Below are 24,095 nucleotides of genomic sequence, written 5' to 3'. Positions count from 1 at the left end.
AGGGCTTATTTAAAGTAGGAAAAACCTTGAGAAAACACGAAGCAACCACTAGGTCTTGTGTTTAAGGCATGTTCGAAAAACATATTAAACAACATGTGTTTGAATTTCAAACAGCAAACACTTACATGGATGTTGTGAGCATGGACAGACTGATCACTGGAACCACTGAAAACCAAGTCATTCACCACCTAAAAACATAAAAAATAAGTCAGTGCTGTCTCCAGTCTCTGCACTCTATGCATCCAGATATACAGCATTCGTGCGCGCGCACAAACACACACACACACATTTCCTGACAGCAGACACCTCAAGTCTGTTTTTTTTTATTTCACAGACTGTACCCTGAGCTGCACCACTTCACCAGCCATACCTTCATGCACAGGACAGTCTTAGTGTGACCTTTCAACGTTCTCAGCAATAACCCATTTCTGGCGTCACGAACACTGATGGTACAATCGTACGATCCGACCAGCAGCAGTCTGCGAGCTCCCTCCTGTGCTGTTGCCAAGCAGCTGATCGCTCGGGGACCGTGACAGTCAAATACATCAAGCTGTTTGTTAGCCTGAAGAAATATGAATAGGACAAACCAGTCAGGATGCCATGTACTCTCTCCATTAGAAGAGAATGATCACTATCCATATTTACCAGACAATAGTAAGAGACCATCCGGCCCATCAAATGTGTCCTGGTGCTTCTCAGCAGGTACCAATTAATCCTGCCTTCTTTCTAAATCCTTCTACATTGCCCATGTCTCGAGAAAATGTCTACTCATTGAGAATTGTCTGAAGAGTAGGACAGAACAATTGGTAGAAGAGGTGGGAGAGGTAAAGATTTCAAATGATACAGTTTTGAGGACTATTTGGGAAGCAAGATGATTTGTTAAAAGTTTGGGAGAAGATTTGTAGCTTGGGTGCTCGTTGTTGTGGTTCTATTCGCCGAGCTGGGAATTTGTGTTGCAAACGTTTTGTCCCCTGTCGAGGTGACATTCTCAGTGCTTGGGAGCCTCCTGTGAAGCGCTTCTGTGATGTTTCCTCCGGCATTTATAGTGGGTTGAATCTGCCGCTTCCAGTTGTCAGTTCCAGCTGTCTACTGCAGTGGCCGGTATATTGGGTCCAGGTCGATGTGTTTGTTGATAGAGTCTGTGGATGAGTGCCATGCGTCTAGGAATTCCCTGGCTGTTCTCTGTTTGGCTTGTCCTATAATAGTTATGCTGAAATTTCAGCACAAAGGTATACAGGAAAGCCACACACACAGACCAAGTCCTGAACTACGAAAACCACCCCAACACACACAAAAGAAATTGCATCAAGACACTATTCAAAAGGGCCACAACACACTGCAGCACACCAGAACTGCAAAAAGAGGAAAAAGAACACCTATACAATGTATTCGTCAAAAACGGATACCCGCGCAATTTCATTAACAAATGCCTAAGGGAAAGACAACGTAACGATGACATGCTGCAACCCAAAGGACTAGCCACACTACCATACATCAGGAGCATTTCCGAACTGACAGCCAGACTACTGCAACCTCTGGGACTCATAATAGCACACAAACCAACAGCCACTCTCAGACAACAACTCACCAGAACGAAGAACCCGATACCCAGCATGAGCAAAACCAATGTAGTGTACAAAATCGCATGCAAGGACTGCACAAAACACTACATAGGACAAACAGGAAGACAGCTGACGATCCGCATCCATGAACACCAACTAGCCACGAAACGACACGACCAGCCATCCTTAGTAGCCACACACACAGATGACAAGCAACATGAATTCGACTGGGACAACACTACTATTATAGGGCAAGCCAAACAGAGAACAGCCAGGGAATTCCTAGAGGCATGGCATTCATCCACAGACTCTATCAACAAACACATCGACCTGGACCCAATATACCGGGCACTGCAGCGGACAGCAACTGACAACCGGAAGCGGCAGAGACAAGCCACTATAAATGCCGGAGGAAACAGCACAGAAGGGTTTCACAGGAGGCTCCCAAGCACTGAGGATGTCACCTAGACAGGGGAAGAAACGTTTGCAACACAAATTCCCAGCTCGGCGAACAGAACCACAACAATGAGATGCAGTTAGCTTCATGAAGTTGGAAACATTAACGGAAGTTAAGCAAGATCAATAGAAGTTATTTTGCAGAATAGAGAGAGAAGACAACAGTTTAAATAAATAAATAAAAGAGGAAGAGAAGTAGTAATTGGAAATGAAGAAAGAGAAAAAATATTGAACAAATTCTTGCACTCTTCACAGTAGAAGAGACAACCAAGGGACAACCAATTTAAATAAGAATGAGAAACTAAAAATAGTTAATATCAGTGAAAAGATACTGGAGAATACTGAACCAATTCCCAGGAACACAGGTTCTGAAGAAGCAAGCTGCTGAGATAGTGGATGTGCTGCTTATGGGTTTTCAAAATCCTCTAGATAGCCCCGGAGGATTGATTAGCAAATGTGACACTGACATTCAAGAGAGCTGGGCAAGAGAAAACAAGGAATTGTATACCAGTTGGCCTGACATCTGTCAACAATGAAGTGCTAGCATCTGTTAAGAAAGTCTTTAATAATGGATTTTGCATACGATAGCTTGAACATAATCCATGGAGAATTCAACTAATAGGTCGGATAAAGGTGAACCAGCTGATGAGGTGCCACACAAAAGGCTTATGGAGGTTCAGAGTAATAAAAACCAATCAATCTATTTGAATATATAATGACACATCTCTGTTGGACTTGGAACCTGGACCCCTTAGCTTGGTTGTAATGTATTAAGGAGATTGGAGGATTGATTAATAGACAGGACAGCAAGAATAAAGATATAAACAGGGAAATTCTAAGTGGAGTGCTGTAAAGAACAGGAATGGGGCCTCATTATTTACAATTTATGTTAATGACTTAAATGACAATAAAAAGCTATTGGGGAATACAAATTATGAGGAGGACACAGAGAGGCTACAAATAGGTGGTGACTGGTTGAATAAATGGACAATAAAGTGACAGAGGGAAAATAATGTGTGGACATGAGCTTTATTATTGTTTACAACTTGGGTTGTAAAAATAAATTTTTTTTTAAAAAGAATGAGTGAATCGTGCAAATATTCAGGGAAACCTGGGTCTACCCGTGTAAGAAACATAAAGGTAGCATACTAATTCACTCAGTAAACAGGAAGATAAATCGGTTGTCCTTTCTAAAAAGGGTATAAGAGCATCTAATCTTACCAAGTATATACAGGGCTTTGGTGTGACCATATATTGAATACTGAGAGCAGTGTCCTCTGTGTCCTCTCTAATGTCTTACCACAGAATGCTGAAGTACCAGAAGGAGATCATTCAGTCCATTACATCCATTGCATCTCTTTGCAAGACAATTGTAGCTCGTTCATTCCACTGTAGTCATACTTGAAAGCCACAATTGCACCTGTTTCCACTCCACTCTTGGGTAATTCATTTCCTAACTGCTTGCCACACCACAACATTTGTCCCCAGTGAGGACTACCAACTTTGTAACTCTGCTCAGACTGGTCAGCAGATGAATACTTCTACAAAATCTCCTCTAAATCCTCTCCAAGGAGAACAAGCTCAGTTTCTCTGATCAATCTGCAAACTGAAGTCCCTTACCCCAGACCCATGTTTATAAAACATTCCTGCACTCTCTCTAATGCCATCATCATCCTTGGTGTCTAGAATTGGGCATAATACTCCAGTTGAGACTGAACCAGTGTTCCATAAAGATTCACCGTAGTTTCATGATATAGAGAAACAAGCCATACTGAAAGCTTATACCTTTGTGAACTCCTCTTTCCCTTTTCCACAAAGCCCAACCCAATTTTACTGATTCTCTCTGCTTCAACAACACCTACTTATTCACATGGTAAAGTATTGCAATGTACTTCACAGTAAAACTACAGCATAATCAAACAAATATTAACACTAGCCAAAGAGAGAGGTAACTAAAAGCCAGGTCAAGTGAAAGTTTTAAAAAACTGCCTTAAAGGAGGAATGCAAGGTACAGTCAGAGGGAATTGCAGAGCATTGGAGCCTGGTAGCAAAAGACATGGCCATGTCTGTTCGTGCAATTAGAATTGGGAATGTGCCAGCAGCCAGAAATATAGGAGTGTACACATGAATATTGTGGATTTGGAAATTGAGAGATATTGAGGGTCTTGAAAATGAGGATGGGAATTTAAAACTAATCACTGCCAGAGATAGAGTGACTGCAGATCACTGAGCAATAGGGTTATGGGTAAACTGGACAGTGCAAGTCATAATATCACTTTGGAATTTTGGATTAATTTGGTTTTACAGAAGATGTGAATGAGCAGAAACCGTCTCAAAGAACATCAATAATACCCTATTTAAAGATCCAACACTTGTACCCCAACACAAGCCCTGTGGTCTGCAAGCCCGAGGGAGGGTCAAAGGCCTACAGTCTGAAGGCAAGGACAGGCCCAAGGAGGTGAAGCAGGGTTCCATGCAAATGAGTGGAGGGGGACAGGAGGGATGCTGGTGCCAAAATATATGCCTATGTGCTTACCTTAACACTGAAGGAATACACAGAGCCATTGGCCAGCCCAATGTATAGGATACGCCATCGACTGTGCAAGCTCAGCACACGGTCTGACAAAGTGAACTGGTCCAGCTGCTTTTTACTCTGTTGAAATCGAAAGCAAAGTGTTCACATGAATGAAACTACAACAAAGGGTTCAGTAATTACAGTAATCCCAACCTCCACACAGGCTGTTCTTTAAAGAGTGGGCAACAATATAGAAAGGAGAGCATTCCCAATTCTCCAGCAGATGAATATATCATAGCCTGGCCATCATTCTGTGTAAAACAACGTGTTATCAGTGTGGAAGCAGGCCATTTGACCCATCATGTCCATACCAATCCTCCAAAGAGCACCCCACCCAGACCAACAGACCCTGATCCCTGTAACCCTGCATTTCCCACAGCAAATCCACTTAGCTTGCACATCCCTGGAAACCACGGGCAATTTAGCATGACTAGTTCACCTCAGCTGCCCATCTTTGGATTGTGGGAGGAAACCAGAGTACCTGGAGGAAACCCACACAGACACGGGGAGAATGTGCAAACTCCACATAGACAGTTGGCTGTGGAATCGAACCTGGGTCTGTGGTGCTGTGAGGCAACAGTGCTAACTACTGAGTCACCAGAAAGACAGAAGGGAGTATTTTAAAACCAGCATGCCCTGGGCTCATTAATTCCATCATAACTCCTCACTCCCTTCACTCAGACAGAGCAGCCAGCAATGCCACCACTGCCAGAAGCTGGGTTTCTCCCGTCAGTATTGGAATGGTTCATCCTCCTGATCATCCTCTCCCAGCCTCAGGCAGTTCAGTACACCAGCTCAGCAATTCCCCAGCTTCCAACTTCAAAGCACAGGAAGAGGCTGCAAGGGCTGTCCCAATCTGTGCACTCAACAGTTTCAATCAAGCTGAACATCCAAATCTAACTGTTTGCTTGTGGTCTTACAAGGGATGATCTAGTTCAGGTATTAAGATGATTAAAGGAGCTTAAGGCAGGGTGGTAGTAGAAGGGTCCAGAGCAGAGGATCCCAAGACTTAGACTTAGACTTAGACTTAGACTTACAGTGTGGAAACAGGCCCTTCGGCCCAACAAGTCCACACCGACCCGCCGAAGCGAAACCCACCCATACCCCTACATTTACCCCTTACCTAACACTACGGGCAATTTAGCATGGCCAATTCACCTAACCCGCACATCTTTGGACTGTGGGAGGAAACCGGAGCACCCGGAGGAAACCCACGCAGACACGGGGAGAACGTGCAAACTCCACACAGTCAGTCACCTGAGTCGGGAATTGAACCCGGGTCTCAGGTGCTGTGAGGCAGCAGTGCTAACCACTGTGCCACCGTGCCGCCCACAACGTAATGGTGCAGTTGGCCATTCAGGGATGACATCGAGAAAAATAATTTCACTCAAAAGGCAGTGGTGATGCAGAACTCCTTAACGCTGCCAACGTCTCCCATCCCCCAAATATTGCGGGAGTCAACTGAAATTTCAGAACTGAGTTTGTTACATTTACACTCGCTCAAAGAGATAGGAGGACTCCTGTTAAATTGTAATACGTTAAAGGAGTTGAATCAGTCTCTTTCTATTTCTTTGCTGTTATCATGACAGATTCATGTATGGATCTATCATGTGGTGTGATGACCCACCTTCACATCGTAGCAGCGCACAGTGTGGTCACTGGATCCCGTATACAGACACGCTATTTTCCCTTGAATGTGTACGATCAGCAAGCAGTTCACTTTTGTACTGTGACCCTCGAAGAGCCCCACACATTTCCGACTCTGAAACAGAAGCACAAAACATGTAATTAAATCTGTGTTTAACAATGTTTGTAGGAGAAACAACTGAGGATTCAGCAGGAAGACGACATGTTGTTTCCTTCATGATTGAGTCATAGAAATGAACAGCACGGAAACAGGCCCTTCGGTCCAACCCGTCCATGCTGACCAGATATCCCAACCCAATCTAGTCCCATCCGCCAGCAACCGGCCCATATCCCTCCAAACCCTTCCTATTCATATACCCATCCAGATGCCTTTTAAATGTTGCAATTGTACCAGCCTCCACCACTTCCTCTGGCAGCTCATTCCATACACGTACCACCGTCTGTGTGAAAAAGTTGCCTCTTAGGGCTCTACTATATCATTCCCCTCTAAACCTAAACCTATGCCCTCCAGTTCTGGACTCCCCCACCCCAGGGAAAGGACTTTGTCCTTTCCATGCATCCTGTCCATGCCCCTCGCAATTTTGTAAACCTCTATAAGGTCACCCCTCAGCCTCCGACGCTGCAGGGAAAACAGCCCCAGCCTGTTCAGCCTCTCCCTATAGCTCAAATCCCCCAACCCTGGTAACATCCTTGTAAATCTTTTCTGAACCTTTTCAAGTTTCACAACATCTTTCCGATAAGAAGGAGATCAGAATTGCACGTAATATTCCAACCGTGGACTAACCAATGCCCTGTACAGCCGCAACACGACCTCCCAACTCAATATTCTGACCAATAAAGGAAAGCATATCTAACGCCTTCTTCACTATCCTATCTACCTGCAATTCCACTTTCAAGGAGCTATGAACCTGCACTCCAAGGTCTCTTTGTTCAGCAACACTCCCTAGGACCTTACCATTAAGTGTGAAATCCTGCTAAGATCTGCTTTCCCAAAATGCAGCACCTTGCATTTATCTGAATTAAACTCCATCTATCACTTCTCAGCCCATCTGATCAAGATCCCGTTGTAATCTGAGGTAACCCTCTTCGCTGTCCACTACACCTCCAATTTTGGTGCCATCTGCAAACTTATTAACTATACCTCTTATGCTCACATCCAAATCATTTATGTAAATGACAAAAAGTAGTGGACCCAGCACCTGTCCTTGTGGCACTCCACTGGTCACAGGCCTCCAGTCTGAAACCAACCCACCATTACCACCCTTTGAGCCAGTTCTGTATCCAAATGGCTAGTTCTCCCTGTATTCCGTGAGATCTAACTTTGCTAATCAGTCTCCCATGTGGAACCTTGTCGATCACCTTACTGAAGTCCATGTAGATCACATCTACTCCTCTGCCCTCATTAATCTTCTTTGTTACTTCTTCAAAAAACTCAATCAAGTTTGTGAGACATGATTTCCCACGCACAAAGCCAACTGACTATCCCGAATCAGTCCTTGCTTTTCCAAATACATGTTAAAAATGCTCGATCTGAAAAACCCAACAATGATGCTGAATGGTTGGCAGCTCCTCGACCAGCCAGGAGACTGGCCTGAAGCTCTCACTGCAGTAAAACACTGGAGCATTAAATTACTGCACCAACAGCCACTTGGTCCACTATGTCAGTGCCAGGTATCAGTTTGAAAGAGCCACACTCTTTTCATTATACGCTATTAAACTATGGCACAAATGTTGCCCAATTCTCCCTGAACAGATTCAGTGATCTGTACAATGAACATTGCAAGGCAAAAGCATTTCAAGCTACATCTACTCTCTCTCTAAAGGAACTTTCTTCTGCCTGTTATCTGTGATATCTTTCAAGTGATAACTGTTCTATTTCAGATAGCTAGGCAGTGGAGGATTTAGCAGGAGCTTTCCATCCTTTAAGCTTTGATTTACAGAGACATATTACATACACACAGCTCCAAACCTAACAACCACAGTTGTTGAGTCTTCAGCTAAACCCATAACCTGAATACAAGCAAATAATTAAGTTATAATTAATAATGACCCCTCATTACTCACTCCATAACCATGAAAAAAGTCTTTCCCTATTCATCATTTTAGAAATCTCAGCGAACTTTCCCCTTCAATTTCTATGTTTCAATGGGGACAGTCTTGATAGTTCACATCTTGCTGCTAACCTTAGTTTCCCATCCCTTGTATCATCCTGATGAACATACATGGTCACCTCCCTATAGTTCCCATGCTCTGTGGGGATTAGCCAAGGCTGAGAGGGGTCAAAGACAAAACAATCTGAAATGTTTTTGTGACAAAGAATCAAGCAATTGAGCATGTTCTATGACCTGCCATGAAAATTCAAATACCCTGAGGCTGCTTCAAATAGACGGAACTTTTAGACATTACGTGAGTCGAAACATTAGGTTTCCCTTTGTTTATCTATTACCATTAAGGCTATGGATCAATGTATTAGTATCAAAGTGATCTCAACATTTCAGCATTCAACGCTGTTAGTGAATGTAAAACAGGATGAAGCTCATACTGACAAATGACAACACATTGTTGGACCATACACATGTGAAGCAAAGCAAAGGACTAAGGTCGGGCATTGCAAACCACTTCTCAATGCAACTCCATTTTAAATCATCACCACCACCACCACCCTCTTGAGGGCAATTAGATATGGGACAACAAAAGATGACCATACTGAGGACAACTATATTCCAAGAGCTCATTTTTAATGTGACTCCAAGTGCCTGCAAATACAAAACAGCAATACAACAGCTTGAAACAATTTGCCTGCTATAATTAAAATTTGAGTATTATAGATCAACATCTATCACATAAATGTAGAAAAGTATTAGGGTCATACAGCATGGAAACAGGCTCTTTGGTCCACCATTTCTATACCGGCTACCAAGCTATACCAATCCCATGTACCTGTACTTAGTCCAAACCAACTATAGAGTCTTGGTACTTTGTGAGACTGACCTTTTCAGTACTCAAAGGTTTTAGCCAAGATCCCATCCCAGCATAGGACAATGGGTTAGATTCACTTTGTCCCCTTCCATTACTTACTAACTCCCTGCATGGCTCACATTCTTGGCTTCACCGCTCCCACTTCCCCTCCCCTGGCTCTCACCCATCACTCCTTGACTAGCATCCCAGGGCCCCCCCACTCTCAGTCTCACATCCCTTCAGTCCTGCTCTCACACCACACTCCAGTATCATCAGTTCTGATAATTGCTAGAACCATGTGGAAGAAGGTAGCTGCATGCCATGTGTGGGAACTGCACCTACTGGGGGGCATGCATCCTCTGCTGCTCCCAGTTACAGATACAGTCTTGCCAGATGGGCAGGAGAGCTGAAAATGTGTTGCTGGTTAAAGCACAGCAGGTTAGGCAGCATCCAAGGAACAGGAAATTCGACGTTTCGGGCCAGAGCCCTTCATCAGGAATGAGGAGAGGGTGCCAGGCAGGCTAAGATAAAAGGTAGGGAGGAGGGCAGGAGATTCAATGCTGAGAACTCTCCCTAGGCCAGGCTGCAGGTCTCAACCAAAATATGCAAGGGCTTAGATCTGGTTTCGACAAACTGCAATTCCACCAGCAGAAATTTCACATCCATAATTCTGTAACTAAACTGGAGCTAGGAACAGCTTCAATAATCCTGAATGATTATGCACACATAAGGCCACTTAACCCATCCAATTCGCACTGGCTTCTGAAATGCAATCCAGTCTCACAACCCACTTCATTTCCGCACTTATTCACATTTATTGCCTTCATGCATCTCCCCAACTTCCTCTTTGAATCCTTCATGAGCTACTCTTACATTTTTCTCGTAGACAGTGAACTTTAGGTTAGTGGCTCTTGTTGGCCAGAAATGCCCCTCTTCACACTCCTGCATCTCTTAACCAAAAGCCTTATGTTGTGTCCCGTAGCTCTTGCTGTAGAAATAGCTTGTCTTTCCCCACCTTATTTAAAATTGTCATAACCCTGAACTCCTCCACCAGATCTCTCCAATCTACTCTGCTGCCATGAGAGTAATCCCAGTTTCTCCAATTACAAGTAGTCCACTCAGCCTCTAGTTCCTGCTCCACCAGCCATTAAGATCATGGCTGATCGGTTTGTGTTTGTTTGTTTTGAATTTCACTTATTTCCAGTGAGAATCTTGCTACTTCTGCCTGGAAAAACCATTAATATTTGGTTTCCACCACATTCTGAAGCAGAGTTCCAAAGTCTCTCAACCCTCAGAGAAAAATGTTCTCATTTCTGTCTTAATAGGATGACTCTGAACATTAACAAAGTGCCTTCCAGTTTGGTCTGACCCGCAAATGTCCTGTTCACATTCACTTTAAGACCATTCAGAATCTTACAAACTTCAATCAAGACAAACCTCACTCTTCTAAAGTGGAAACAAACTCAGCCTACTCAACTTATCCTCATAAGGTATCATTACGGGTATCAATCTCATAATTCTCCTCTGAACTGCCTCCAATGCCTTTACATCATTTTTAAAATAAGGAGACCAAAACTGCACACAGTATTTGAGGTATAGTCTCACCAAAGTCCTTTATTTAGTAATATGCTTTTGTTTATCCTTGCCAAACTGAACTTCACATTTTTACACATTGTGCTCCAACTGTCAGGTGTTGGCCCACCCCTTCAACCTATCTTTCAATCAGCAACTTCATGTCTTGACCATGTTTTCCACCCATTTCATGGTTTTCTGCAAGTTTAGCAAGCACACTCGCTCAACTCAATGATTCAAATTGTATAAAGTTGAAATGCCAATGCAGACCTGTGCAAATGTCCTCTCATCACACCCTGGCCAATCAGACAAAGAAATATTTACAAATAGTCTCTGTTTACTGCCAGCCAAACTGCTACCCATGCCGATATGCTATCCCCAATACCGAAAGCTTTTATTTTCTACAATAACTGTGGCACCTTATCAAATGCTGTCTGGAAATAAAAGGACAGGCTCACCTTTATCTACAGTATAGAATCATAAATATGCTACAGTGTAGACACAGGCCATTCAGACCATCGAATCCACACTGAACTTCCAAAGACCTTCCCACCCAGACTCACCCCCACCCCACAAGTCTGCATTTCCCATAGGTAACCCACCTGGCCTGGACACTATGAGACAATTTAGCATGTCCAGTCCACCTAATCTGCACATCTTTGGACTATGGGAGGATATCGGAGCACCTGGAGGGAACCCACACAGACACAGGGAGAATGTGCAAAATCCACACAGATAGTCACCCGAGGCTGGAATCGAACCGGGGTCCCTGGTGCTGCGAGCCCACAGTGCTAACCACTGAGGCACCTGGCAGTCACTATGAATTACTTCTTCAAAGAGCTCCAATAAATTGGTTAAATATTATTTCCTTTTAAGAATACCACACTGACGCTTCCCAATTGTTGGCAGTATTTCTAAGTGTGAAGCTATAATTCTTTAATGACCAATTCAAACACCATCCCATGACAAACGTTGAAGTTAACTGGCCGCCAGATTTTGCTTTTCTGCTTTTTTCCCTTCTTGGAAAGGCCCTCTAGCTAAAATTCTGAGTTTAACTGTTTCCTTGAACAGTCAAACCTATTGCTACCAAACCTTTCTTCACAGTCAAAAAAAAAATCATTTGTGGCCGATATAGATTGTGCAGAAAACGGATGCCTAGTATAACTGCAACCAGGTATCACTGAAACAAAAAGCTACATCAATGAATTGGCCCATCACCACGGTATGAACACAGACTACTCTTACCATCAGGTTATAGATGCGCACGGTTTTATCAGCAGAGCAGGTATACAGGTGGCCATTGTATATCTGCATGGCATTGACAGATGCCCGGTGACCTTCAAAAGTTCCTTCAGTGGGATTTTCGTCCTCAGCGCCATCCGAAGATACCTCTAAGAGGACAAGGCAGTGATCACACAGAGAAACAAAACTCGCTTGCACCTCAAATCATCACGACTGCACACTCAAGTTTCCAAAGGTTAAAGGCAGGATTCTTGGTAGTGCGGAGGAACAGAGAGATCTTGGGGCCCACATCTACAGATTCCTCAAAGTTGCCTCCCATGTTGATAGGGTTGTTAAGGAGTCATATGTTGAGTTGGCTTTCATTAGCTGGGGGATTGAATTTAAGAGCCGCGAGGTTATGCTGCAGCTCAACAGAGTCCTGGTTAGACCACACTTGGAATGTTGTGTTCAGTTCTGGTTGCCTCATTATATGAAAGATGTGGAAATTTTAGACAGGGTACAGAGAAGATTTGCCAGGATGCTGCCTGCACTGGAGGGCATGTCTTATGAAGAAAGGTTCAGGGAGCTAGGGCTTTTCTCACTGGATTGAAGAAGGATGAGAGGTGACTTAATAGAGGTGTACAAGATGATAGAGTGGATAGCCATTCACTTCTTCCCATTATGGAAATGTCTATCACAAGGGGGCATTATTTTAAGGTTATTTGGAGGAAGGTTTAAGGGACATGTCAGAGGTAGGTTCTTTACACAGAGTCTGGTGGGCGAGTGGAATGCACTGCCAAAAGTCGTGGTAGAATCAGATATATTAGGCACATTTAAGTGGCTCTTGGATAGGCACATGGAAGACACGACAACAAAGTATTATCTTAGAGTAGGATAAAAGGCTCGCACAACATCGAGGGCCAAAGGGCCTGTACTGTGCTATACTGTTCTATGTTCTATTACCAGCACATGGACATAGAGTCATAGAGATGTACAGCATGGAAACAGACCCTTCTGTCCAACCCATCCATGCTGACCAGATATCCCAACCCAATCTAGTCCTACCTGCCAGCGCCCGGCCCATATCCCTCCAAACCCTTCCGATTCATATACCAACCCAAATGCCTTTTAAATGTTGCAATTGTACCAGCCTCCACCACTTCCTCTGGCAGCTCATTCCATACATGTACCACTCTCGACATGTTGGAATTTGCTTGCTTCAGCAGTGGAAAATCGAAACCTGCCTCCTACTGACCTAGCAAAATGCCCTGATGATCAATGGAGGAGCAGGAAGCACGGAGAGGAGTTGTGTGGCTGGTGGGGGAACACACAGGCAGGGACAGAATTAAGTGGACAAGTCATTATCACTATCTATACACGCTCAAGGTCACGCCATTCAAACACACAAGTGCCCAACAAAATCTCAGTCATCTCATTCAACATTGGGTTTGTCACCTGATGTGTTCCTTGATCCTTTCAATGATGACCCAGGAGTCTGTGTCTCAGCCACGCTATTTAAAAACAGAAAACAAACATTGGTGTGGTGGACACCATTGTCACATGGTAAACAGAGCCAAGAATCTATTCAAAGTTAATCCATGATGGGACCTTCCTGAGATGGGGCTACATGGTCAGAGTTTAGGTGTTAGTCAGAAGGCCAAACTGCCCTTGTGGTGCATGTAAAAGATGCTGATGGCACTATTAGAAGAGAAGCATGGCAGCTCCTCTGGCGAAATTTAACCTGCAACCAAGACAATATCGCCATGAGGACTGTGGGACAAATGTATTTAAATGGAGACTGACAGCTGAGTTTCCCTACATTACAACTGACTGTGAAACACTTGGGGTGCCCTGAGTTTGTGAAAGGTGCTTTCCCCTCCCTACCCTTTTAAATCATCACAGAATCCCTAACGTGTGGAAGCCGGCCATTTGGCCCATCAAGTCCACACTGACTCTCTGAAGTGAATCCCACCCAGACTACCCTATTCCATATAACCGTGCATTTCCCATGGCTAATGCACCTAACCTACACATCCTGGACAATCCACCCTAACCTGCACATCTATAGACTTTGGAGCAAACTGAAGCATCCAGCAGAAATCTACACTGACACAGGGAGAATTAGCAAACTCCACACAGACAATCGCCCTAGGCTGGAATCAAACTCAGATCCCTGGCGCTGTGAGACAGTGTTAACCACTGAGCCACCATGCTGCCCACTTAAAGCTTTCCCTTGTTCTAAAGTGATGGTATCGAACCAGCAAGGTTGGCTCATGATGGCACTGACTGCTACTGGGTGCAATACCACAGGCCCGAGATTCCTGGCGATGCTACACCTCCACAATATGGAGACCAGGCTGCAGCACTCTGCTTGGTGTCAATGCAGAGACTGCTTAACTCCTCATCAGCTGAGTCTGAGATCTCTCATTGTAGTCTGTCTAGAAAGGACATCACGTGTTTACATGGTATCTTTATTGTACTGAAACATCCCCACGTAGATGTTTTAAAGGACAATTTTAAAGAAGAGAGACAGGGAAAAGCAAGGAGGCTCCCAGGGAAGGAATGGCAAAGCAACAAGGCTCAGGCAGCTGAAATCATGACCATCGATGCTCGAGTGATAAAAATGGCAAGAGGCCTGTAGTTGATGATCAGAGGGGGTAGTAGGCCTTAAACAGATTGTGCAGATAGATGAGGGGCCTGAAGAGAGGAAAGGGGAGAATTTGAAAAATGGGGAATTTGCTAAACCCGCCCATAAACCTCTCCGAGTCTCACCTCTTAGTGAGGCCAGTCACCATCTCACTGGTCGAAGTTACCTCGTTGCAGCCTGCTTTGGGGGTGTCAGTCGGACACTGACTTGGAATCGGCTGCTCTCCTTTGGACGGGCTGTCAGGCTGCTCAGTTGCCAGTTCCACAGATTCAACATCAATAACATCCACCTGGGGTTTGGGGATTTCGACCAGCTCCACAGAGAAATCACTGTCCGTGGAGGCACTCGCCATTTCACTCTCCCCCTTCGGGCCACCTTTCTCCCTGGGGACCGAGATGCCCTCTGACTCTTGGGGGGTCGACGTCGTGACTTTTCCCTTGGGCGTCCTTTTGTTTTTCAGTTTGCGGGTGGGTCGGAAAATCTCAGTGTCTTGCTCGGTGTCGCTGTTCTCCCCTGCTTGCTCCACCCGGGCAGACTTTTTCTTCCTGAGTTTCTTCTTCTTTTTAACGCCTTTGCCCTCTGAGGCGGTGAAAGAGGACTCGACCACCTGCTCGCTTGCCCGGCTCCTCCGATCCTTCTCAGGAAACTTTGGATCCTTCTGGCACTTTCCAGCTGGCGGTGGGTTGGATTGGTCTGGCATGGCGAATGCCTTTCTCTGCTGGGCCTCCCCAGTCTCACCGCCTTTCTGGAGTTTAAATGCCGGGAGCACAGTGCCGCGAGCTTCCTCAATCCCACTTCTGCTGCAGTCCACAGGTATACCCGGTCCTCCAGGGCCCAGCAAGGAAAGGCCTTCGCCAAGCTGCTGCAGAGGCGGTGGCAATGTGATGATTGGGAAGCCCAGAGATCGCATTTCACCTGCATGGAACAGAGGACCTATTAGCCAAAAACAGACACACCTCAATAGGATCCATAAAACAGTGAACTGCATTTGCCTGAAACAACATCAGGATGTCCCCACAAGCTTGACACAACCAATGATACTCAGACAGATCATCACAGTCATAGAAATGTACAGCACGGAAACAGACCCTTCGATCCAACTCGTTTATGTTGACCAGCTATTCTAAGTTAAACTAGCCCCATTTGCCAGCATTTGACCCATATCCCTCCAAACTCTTCCTATTCATATACCCATCCAGATGCCTTTTAAATGTTATCATTGTACCAGCCTCCACTACTTCCTCTGGCAGCTCATTTATACACACACACCACACTCTGCGTGGAAAAAGTTGCCCCATAGGCCTGTTTTAAAACTTTCCCCTCTCACCCTAAACCTATGTCCTCTGTACTTAGAGAGGATATTCCTGGAATACATCCAGGGAAGTTATTTTGATGGAACTGAGAAATGATCACCTTATTGGGATTGTACTATAGACCCACCAACAGTCAGCAGGACATTGAGAAATAAATTTGTATGGAGATCTTAGTTATCTTTAATAATAGTAGGACGGTTTTTGATAGGAGATTTTAATTTCCAAACATAGACTTGGACTGCCATAGCATTAAGGGTTTAGATGAAGATGAACTTGTGAGGTGCACAGGAGACAATTTTCTGATTCAGTATGTGGAAGTACCTACTAGAGAAGGTGCAAAATGCGACCTACTCTTGGGAAATAAGGCAGGGCAGGTGACTGAGGTGTCAGTGGGGGAGCACTTTGGGGCCAGTGACCATAATTCTATTAGACTTAAAATAATGATGGAAAAGGATAGACTGGATCTAAAAATTAAAGTTCCAAATTGGAGTAAGGCCAATTTTGACGGTATTAGGCAAGAACTTTCAAAGGTTGACTGGGTGCAGAATTGCATAGGTAAAGGGATGGCTGGAAAATGGGGAAGCCCTCAGAAATGAGATAACGAGAGTCCGGAGACAGTATATTCTATTAGGGTGAAAGGAAAGGCTGGTAGGTGTAGGGAATGCTGGATGACTAGAGAAATTGAGGGTTTGGTGAAGAAAAAGGAAGCATATGTCAGATATATGCAGGAGAGATTGAGTGAATCCTCAGAAGAGTATAAAGGCAGTAGGAGTATACTTGAGAGAAATCAGGAGGGCAAAAAGGGGGCATGAGTTGTTCAAGGGGGCAGCTCCCCACCACCTCCTTGAGGATAACAGAGATGGACAATAAATGCTAGCCCAGCCAGTAATGCCCAAGTCCAACAAAGTTAAAAATCACACAACATCAGGTTATAGTCCAATAGGTTTAATTGGAAGCACATCAGCTTTCGGAGCGACGCTCCTTCATCAGGTGGTTGAAGAAGTGGCGCTCCAAAAGCTAGTGTGCTTCCAATTAAACCTGTTGGACTATAACCTGGTGTTGTGTGATTTTTAACTCTGTACAGCCCAGTCCAACATCGGCACCTCCAAATCAAGTCCAACAAGTATATTTTTTTTAAAAAAAGGCTAGATTGTTTAGACAAACCAAAACCCTCAAAAGTTGCAGATGCTGGAAATCAGAAATGAAAACAGAAATTGTTGAAAAAAGTCAGATCGGGTAGCATCTGTGGACAGAAAGCAGAGTTAACGAGTTGGGTCCAGTGACCCTTCTTCAGAGACCCTCTTCAGTTCAGAAAAGGGAGCACTGAAGCCCAAGTGTTAACTCTGCTTTCTCTCCACATATGTTACCTGACCTGCTGAATTTCTCCAGCAATTTCTGTTTTTGTTGCTAGATTATTTAGATTGTGGAAGTGCAGTTGTAAGTAAACTGGGATTAGATTTCTTTTCCCAGAGTTGGATATGGAAGGAGGAAACATAAGACACGGAAAGGGGATGAGCAGAGAATGGGATAAAGGTCATCAATGGCCTTATCTGCAATTGATACCATAAAATAGAGAGACTCTGAAGAAACAGAAGGGTTAATGGCACAGCCATGAATACAGGCTGAGGAGTCCGCATGGAAAGGAGACTTCAATGCAAGGATGACATTTAAGGAAGATCAGAAGGGTGGGAGAGGTGCTGAATAGCAGTTCTTGATACACAACCACAATATACGAACACAGTATATTGGCTGCCTGCAGTGACGGTCACATCATAACACAAAAACCTTTTGTGACTTTCATGTAGTGAAGCAAAACAAGGTGTCTTACCAGACCATTATCATACAAAACATGACAGGAAATAAATATTAGGTTACCAAAGCTTGGTTATAAAGATAGGTTTTTAAAAAGGCATTAAGATGGAATGGGGAAAGATACCAGAACCTAGGGCACAGGTAGCTGAAAACGTGATCACCAGCAGAGGACAAATAGAAATCAGAGACATTAAAGAGAGATTCCCCGCTACCCCACCAGCACACACATCCAGAGGATCATTAACCAGCATTTCCGTCACTACTGTGGTGCTAGAAAAACAGAGCAGGTCAGGCAGCACCCGAGGAGCGGGAGAATCGACATTTCGGCATAAGCCCTTCATCAGGAAAGAATTGACTTTCAGGCATCAGCCCTTCATGAGCAAATCTGCAGTCCTCACTTTCACCTACCATATCCGTCACCACCAGTCACACATTTCCCTCCCGAACCTTGTTCGCCTTCCGCAGGGACTGGTTTCTCTGGAGTGCCCTTGTCCAATCTTTCTTCACTCCCAACAACAACCCTCCCCTCCCCCACCACACAGCATCTTCCTCTGCAACTGCAGAAGATGAAACATCTGCCCAATGTATCTCCTCTCTCCTCAGTATCCGTGGGGCTAAACATAACTTAGAGATAAAGCAGTGCTTTACTTCTCACAGTCTAGCCTACTACATTCACTGCTCAGAATATGGTCTCCTCTACACTGGGGAAACGAAGTGCAGACTGGGTGATCGCAAAAGACCCTGAGCTTCCAGTTGCCTGCCACTTCCACACAGCACCCTGTTCTCTGGCTCAGGCTTGCTATGGTACTCCAGTGAATCTCAGCACAAGCTGGAAGAACACCACCTCATTTTCTGCTTGGGAACCTGCATCCGTCTAGACTCAATATCGAGTTCAATAACTTGAGGACTTGAACTCTTCCATCTTCTTGCCCCTAGCCCCACACATCAGACCTTGTTATCACATAGTCAGCTACAACGCATGAGGAGAGATTGACTAGGTTAGGATTGTTTTCGCTGGAGTTCAGGTGAATGAGGGGCTATGTCAGAGACTTATAAAAATTCTAACAGGATTGGATTGGGTAGATGCAGGGAGGACGTTCCTGATGGTGGGTGTGTTCAGAACCGGGGTCACAATCTGAGGATTCAGGGTAGACCATTTAGGACAGAGATGAGGAGACATTTCTTCACACAAAGAGCAATAAGCCTGTGGAATTCATTATCACAAGAAGTCATTGATATCAAAACATTGAATGTATTCAAGAGGCAGCTAGGTATAGTACTTGGGGCAAACGGGATCAAAGGTTATGGGGAGAAAGCAGCATTAGGCTATTGAGTTGTTTGATCAGCCAGGATCATCATAAACACCCTGCACCAGATGGAATTTATCCTTGGATTCTCTGGGAAGCCAGGGAGGAGATTGTACAGCCTTTGGCTTTGATCTTTATGTCATTGTATGCAGGAATAGTGCCAGAGACTGGAGGATAGCAAACGTTGTCCCTTGTTCAAGAAGGGGAGCAGAGACAACCCTGGTAATTATAGACCAATAAACTTTACTTCAGGTGTGGGTAAAGTGTTGGAAAAGTTTATATAGTAGATTGCAATTATAATCATCGCGATAGAAATAAGTTGATTAGAGGTAGTCAGCATGGTTTGTGAAGGATAGGTCATGCCTTACAAACCTTATTGAGTTCTTTGAGAAGGTGATCAAACAGGTGGACAAGGGTAAAGTCGCTGATGTGGTGTATATGGATTTCAGTAAGGCATTTAATAAGGTTCCCCATGGTTGGCTACTGCACAAAATACGGAGTCATGGGATTGAGGGCAATTTAGCAGTTTGGATCAGAAATTGGTTACTGAAAGAAGACAGGTGGTTGATGGGAAATGTTCAGCCTGGAGTTCAGTTACTAGTGGTATTTTGGATCCACTGTTGTTTGCCATTTTTATAAAAGACCTGGATGAGGGCATGGAAGGATGGGTTAGTAAATTTGTGGACGACACTAAGGTTGGTATAGTTGTAGATAATGCTGAAGGATGTTGTAAGTTACAGAGGGACATGGATAAGTTGCAGAGTTGGGCTGAGGGGTGGAAAATGGAGTTTAATGCAGAAACATGAGAGGTGATACACTTTGGAAGGAGTAACAGGAATGCAGAGTTCTGGGCAAATGGTAAGATTCTTAGTAGTGTAGATGAACAGAGAAATCTTGGTCTCCACGTACATAGATCCCTCAAAGTTGCCACCCGGGGTTGATAGGGCTGTTAAGAAGGCATACAGTGTGTTAGATTTTATTGGTAGAGTGATTGAATTTTAGAACCATGAGGTCATGCCGCAGCTCTTTTTTTGCATACAGTTCTGGTCACTACATTACAGGAAGGATGTGGAAGTTTTAGAAAGGGTTCAGAGGAGATTTACTGGGATGTTGCCTGGTATAGAGGGAAAATCTTATGAGGAATATTGAGGGACTTGAGGCTGCTTTTGTAAGAGAGAAGGTTGAGAGGAGACTTAATTGAGACATACAAGATAATCAGAGTTAAAAATCACACATCACCAGGTTATAGTCCAACAGGTTTAATTGGAAGCACACTAGCTTTCGGAGCGATGCTCCTTCATCAGGTGATAGCGTTGCTCCAAAAGCTAGTGCTTCCAATTAAACCTGTTGGACTATAACCTGGTGTTGTGTGATTTTTAACTTTGTACACCCCAGTCCAACACCAGCATCTCCAAATCAAGCCTAATCAGAGGGTTAGGTAGGGTGGACAGGGAGAGTTTTTTTCCCAAGGATGGTGATGGCTAGCACGAGGGGGTATAGATTTAAATTGAGGGGTGATAGATATAGGACAGATGCACTGCCTGCAAGTTATGGACCCACCAACTTTACTGGCATTTAAGTGGTCATTGGATAGGTATACAGACGAGAATGGAACTGTGCAGGCTAGATGGGCTTTGGATTGGTTTTACAGGGCGGCGCACAATCGAGGGCCGAAGGGCCTGTACTGCGCTGCTATGGTCCATGAAAGGTGGAGCAGGCTAAAGGGCCAGATGGCTTCCTCCTGCTCTTATCTTCTTTGTTTCTGTGTAACGCACAACCCATTGTTTGCCACTGACAGCCCTCGTAGCTAGATAGTTCCCCTCCTACCCAGATCATTATCCAATTGTTCTTCTCTAGCTTTGGACTCTATCCCCCATCATCATTTACGCCTCATCCCCTCCCTCCACCCTATCTTCTGCATATAAACGGTCATTTTTCTGAGCTGCCATCAGTTCCGAGAGTCACCAGACCCGAAACGTTAACCAATTTCTCTGGCTTAACTGTTCAAGAATGCAGTTAAACTCAGGATTTTAGAAACATAGAAAAATACAGCGCAGTACAGGCCCTTCGGCCCACGATGTTGCGCCAACCGAAGCCTACCTAACCTACACTAGCCCAATAGCCTCCATATGATTATCCAATGCCCGCGTGAATGCCCATAAAGAGGGAGAGTCCACCACTGATACTGGCAGGGCATTCCATGAACTCACAACACGCTGAATAAAGAATCTACCCCTAACATCTGTCCTATACCAACCTCCCCTTAATTTAAAGCTGTGTCCCCTAGTAACAGCTGACTCCATACGCGGAAAAAGGTTCTCACTGTCAACCCTATCTAAACCCCTAATCATCTTATACACCTCTATCAAATCTCCCCTAAACCTTCTTTTCTCCAATGAGAACAGCCCCAAGTGCCTCAGCCTTTCCTTATACGATCTTCCTACCATACCAGGCAACATCCTGGTAAACCTCCTCTGCACCCGTTCCAGTGCCTCCACATCCTTCCTACAGTATGGCGACCAAAACTGCACACAATACTCCAGATGAGGCCGCACCAGAGTCTTATACAACTGCAACATGACCTCAGGACTCCGGAACTCAATTCCTCTCCCAATAAAGCCCAGTACACCATATGCCTTCGTCACAGCACTATTTACCTGGGTGGCAACTTTCAGAGATCTGTGTACATGGACACCAAGATCCCTCTGCTCATCCACACTACCAAGTAGCCTATCATTAGCCCAGTAATCCATCTTCTTGTTACTCCTACCAAAGTGAATGACTTCACAATTAGCTACATTGAACTCCATTTGCCACTTTTCTGCCCAGCTCTGCAGCTTATCTATATCCCGCTGTAACCTGCCACATCCTTCTTCTTTGTCCACCACTCCACCGACTTTCGTATCATCCGCAAACTTGCTCACCCAGCCTTCAAGCCCCTCCTCTAGGTCATTTATAAAAATGACAAACAGCAATGGTCCCAAAACAGATCCTTGTGGAACACCGCTAGTAACTGCACTCCAAGATGAACCTTTACCATCAACTACTACCCTCTGTCTTCTTCCAGCCAGCCAAGTCCTAATCCAAACTTCTAATGCACCCTCAATGCCATACCTCCGTAATTTTTGCAGTAGCCTACCATGGGATATCTTATCGAACACCTTGCTAAAATCCATATACACCACATCTACTGCTTTACCCTCGTCCACTTCCTTGGTCACCTTCTCAAAGAACTCAATAAGTTTTGTGAGGGACAACCTGCCCTTCACAAAACCATGCTGACTATCCTTGATCACATTATTCCTATCCAGATGTTCATAAATCCTATCCCTTACAATTCTCTCTAAGACTTTGCCCACAACAAAAGTGAGACTCACTGGCCTATAGTTACTAGGGCTGTCCCTACTCCCCTTCTTGAACAAGGGGACCACATTCACTATCCTCCAGTCTTCTGGCACTATTCCTGTAGACAACGAGGACATAAAAATCAAGGCCAATGGCTCCGCTATCTCCTCCCTAGCTTCCCAGAGGATCCTAGGATAAATGCCATCAGGCCCAGGGGACTTATCTATTTTCACCCTTTCCAGTATTCCCCGGACCTCTTCCCTACATACCTCAAAGCCATCCATTCTAATCACTTGTGACTCAATATTCACATCAGCAACAATGTCCTGTTCCTGAGTGAATACTGACGAAAAGTATTGATTTAGTGTCTCTCCAATCTCCTCTGCCTCCACGCACAACTTCCCACTACTATCCTTGACTGGACCGATACCTACCCTAGTCATCCTTTTATTCCTGACATACCTCTAGAAAGCCTTAGGGTTTTCCCTAATCTTACCAACCAAGGACTTTACACGTCCCCTTCTCGCTGCTCTTAGCTCTCTCTTTAGATCCTTCCTGGCTACCTTATAACTCTCAATCGCCCCAATTGAACCTTCACGCCTCATCTTTACATAGGCCGCCCTCTTCCCTTTTACAAGGGATTCCAATTCCTTATTAAACCACAGCTCCCTCACAAGACCCTTTCCTCCCTGCCTGACTGGTACATACTTATCAAGGACACCCAATAGCTGCTCCTTGAACAATCTCCACGTATCATTTGTGTCCTTCCCTTGAAGCCTATTTTTCCAATCCACACATCCTAAGTCATGCCTCACCGCATCATAATTTCCCTGCCCCCAGCTATAACTCCTGCCCTGCAGTGCACACTTATCCCTCTCCATCACTAGAGTAAAAGTCACCGAGTTGTGGTCACTGTCCCCGAAGTGCTCACCTACCTCCAAGTCTAACACCTGGCCTGGTTCATTACCTAGAAGCAAATCCAGTATAGCCTCACCTCTTGTAGGCCTGTCTACAAACCCTCCCGCACACATTGGACAAACACCGACCCATCTAATGAACTTGAGCTATAGCTTTCCCAGTCAATATCTGGGAAGTTAAAGTCCCCCATAACCACCACCCTACTACTTTCACTCTTCTCCTGAATCAGCCTTGCAATACTTGCCTCTACATCTCTCGAACTATTAGGAGGCCTGTAGAAAACTCCTAACAGGGTGACCTCACCTTTCCTATTTCTAACCTCAGCCCAAACTACCTCAGATGGCAAGTATTCCTCCATAGTCCTTTCCACCGCTGTATTACTATCCGTGACAAGCAATGCCACACCTCCCCCTCTTTTATCCCCCCCTCTGACCCTACTAAAACATTTAAACCCTGGAACCTGCAATAGCCATTCCTGTCCCTGTTCTACCCACATCTCTGTAATGGCCACAACATCGAAGTCCCAGGTACCAACCCACGCTGCAAGTTCACCTACCTTATTTCTTATACTTCTGGCATTGAAGTATACACACTTCAAGCCACCTTCCTGTTTACCGGCACCCTCCTTCGAGATCGATGCCTTGTTCCTAACCTCCCTACACTCAAGGTCCTGTACCCTAAAGCTACAGTCCAGGTTCCCATGCCCCTGCAGAGTTAGCTTAAACCCTCCCAAAGAGCACTAGCAAACCTCGATTTTGGTTA

The 24,095-nt window shown here is 44.8% G+C and overlaps 1 protein-coding gene across 2 annotated transcripts in view; it reads right to left on the bottom strand.

The window, feature by feature from the left end:
• Positions 1-24,095, bottom strand: part of znf106a (zinc finger protein 106a) — a 92,846-nt gene that overhangs the window by 14,039 nt on the left and 54,712 nt on the right. For both annotated transcript variants that reach the window (XM_060828720.1, XM_060828721.1), the window contains exons 11-17: positions 14,764-15,553; positions 13,447-13,502; positions 12,016-12,161; positions 6,221-6,355; positions 4,555-4,671; positions 371-562; positions 126-188 (exon numbers count right to left, since the gene is read on the bottom strand). In XM_060828720.1, the coding sequence (XP_060684703.1) occupies positions 126-188; positions 371-562; positions 4,555-4,671; positions 6,221-6,355; positions 12,016-12,161; positions 13,447-13,502; positions 14,764-15,553 (1,499 nt within the window). The remainder of the gene's footprint in view (positions 1-125; positions 189-370; positions 563-4,554; positions 4,672-6,220; positions 6,356-12,015; positions 12,162-13,446; positions 13,503-14,763; positions 15,554-24,095) is intronic.

The sequence above is a fragment of the Hemiscyllium ocellatum genome, chromosome 8 (genome assembly GCF_020745735.1).
Source record: "Hemiscyllium ocellatum isolate sHemOce1 chromosome 8, sHemOce1.pat.X.cur, whole genome shotgun sequence".
In the NCBI taxonomy this organism is placed as follows: Eukaryota; Metazoa; Chordata; class Chondrichthyes; order Orectolobiformes; family Hemiscylliidae; genus Hemiscyllium; species Hemiscyllium ocellatum.
Note: the sequence above shows the minus strand (reverse complement) of the source record. Positions and strands in the feature narration are given on the sequence as shown.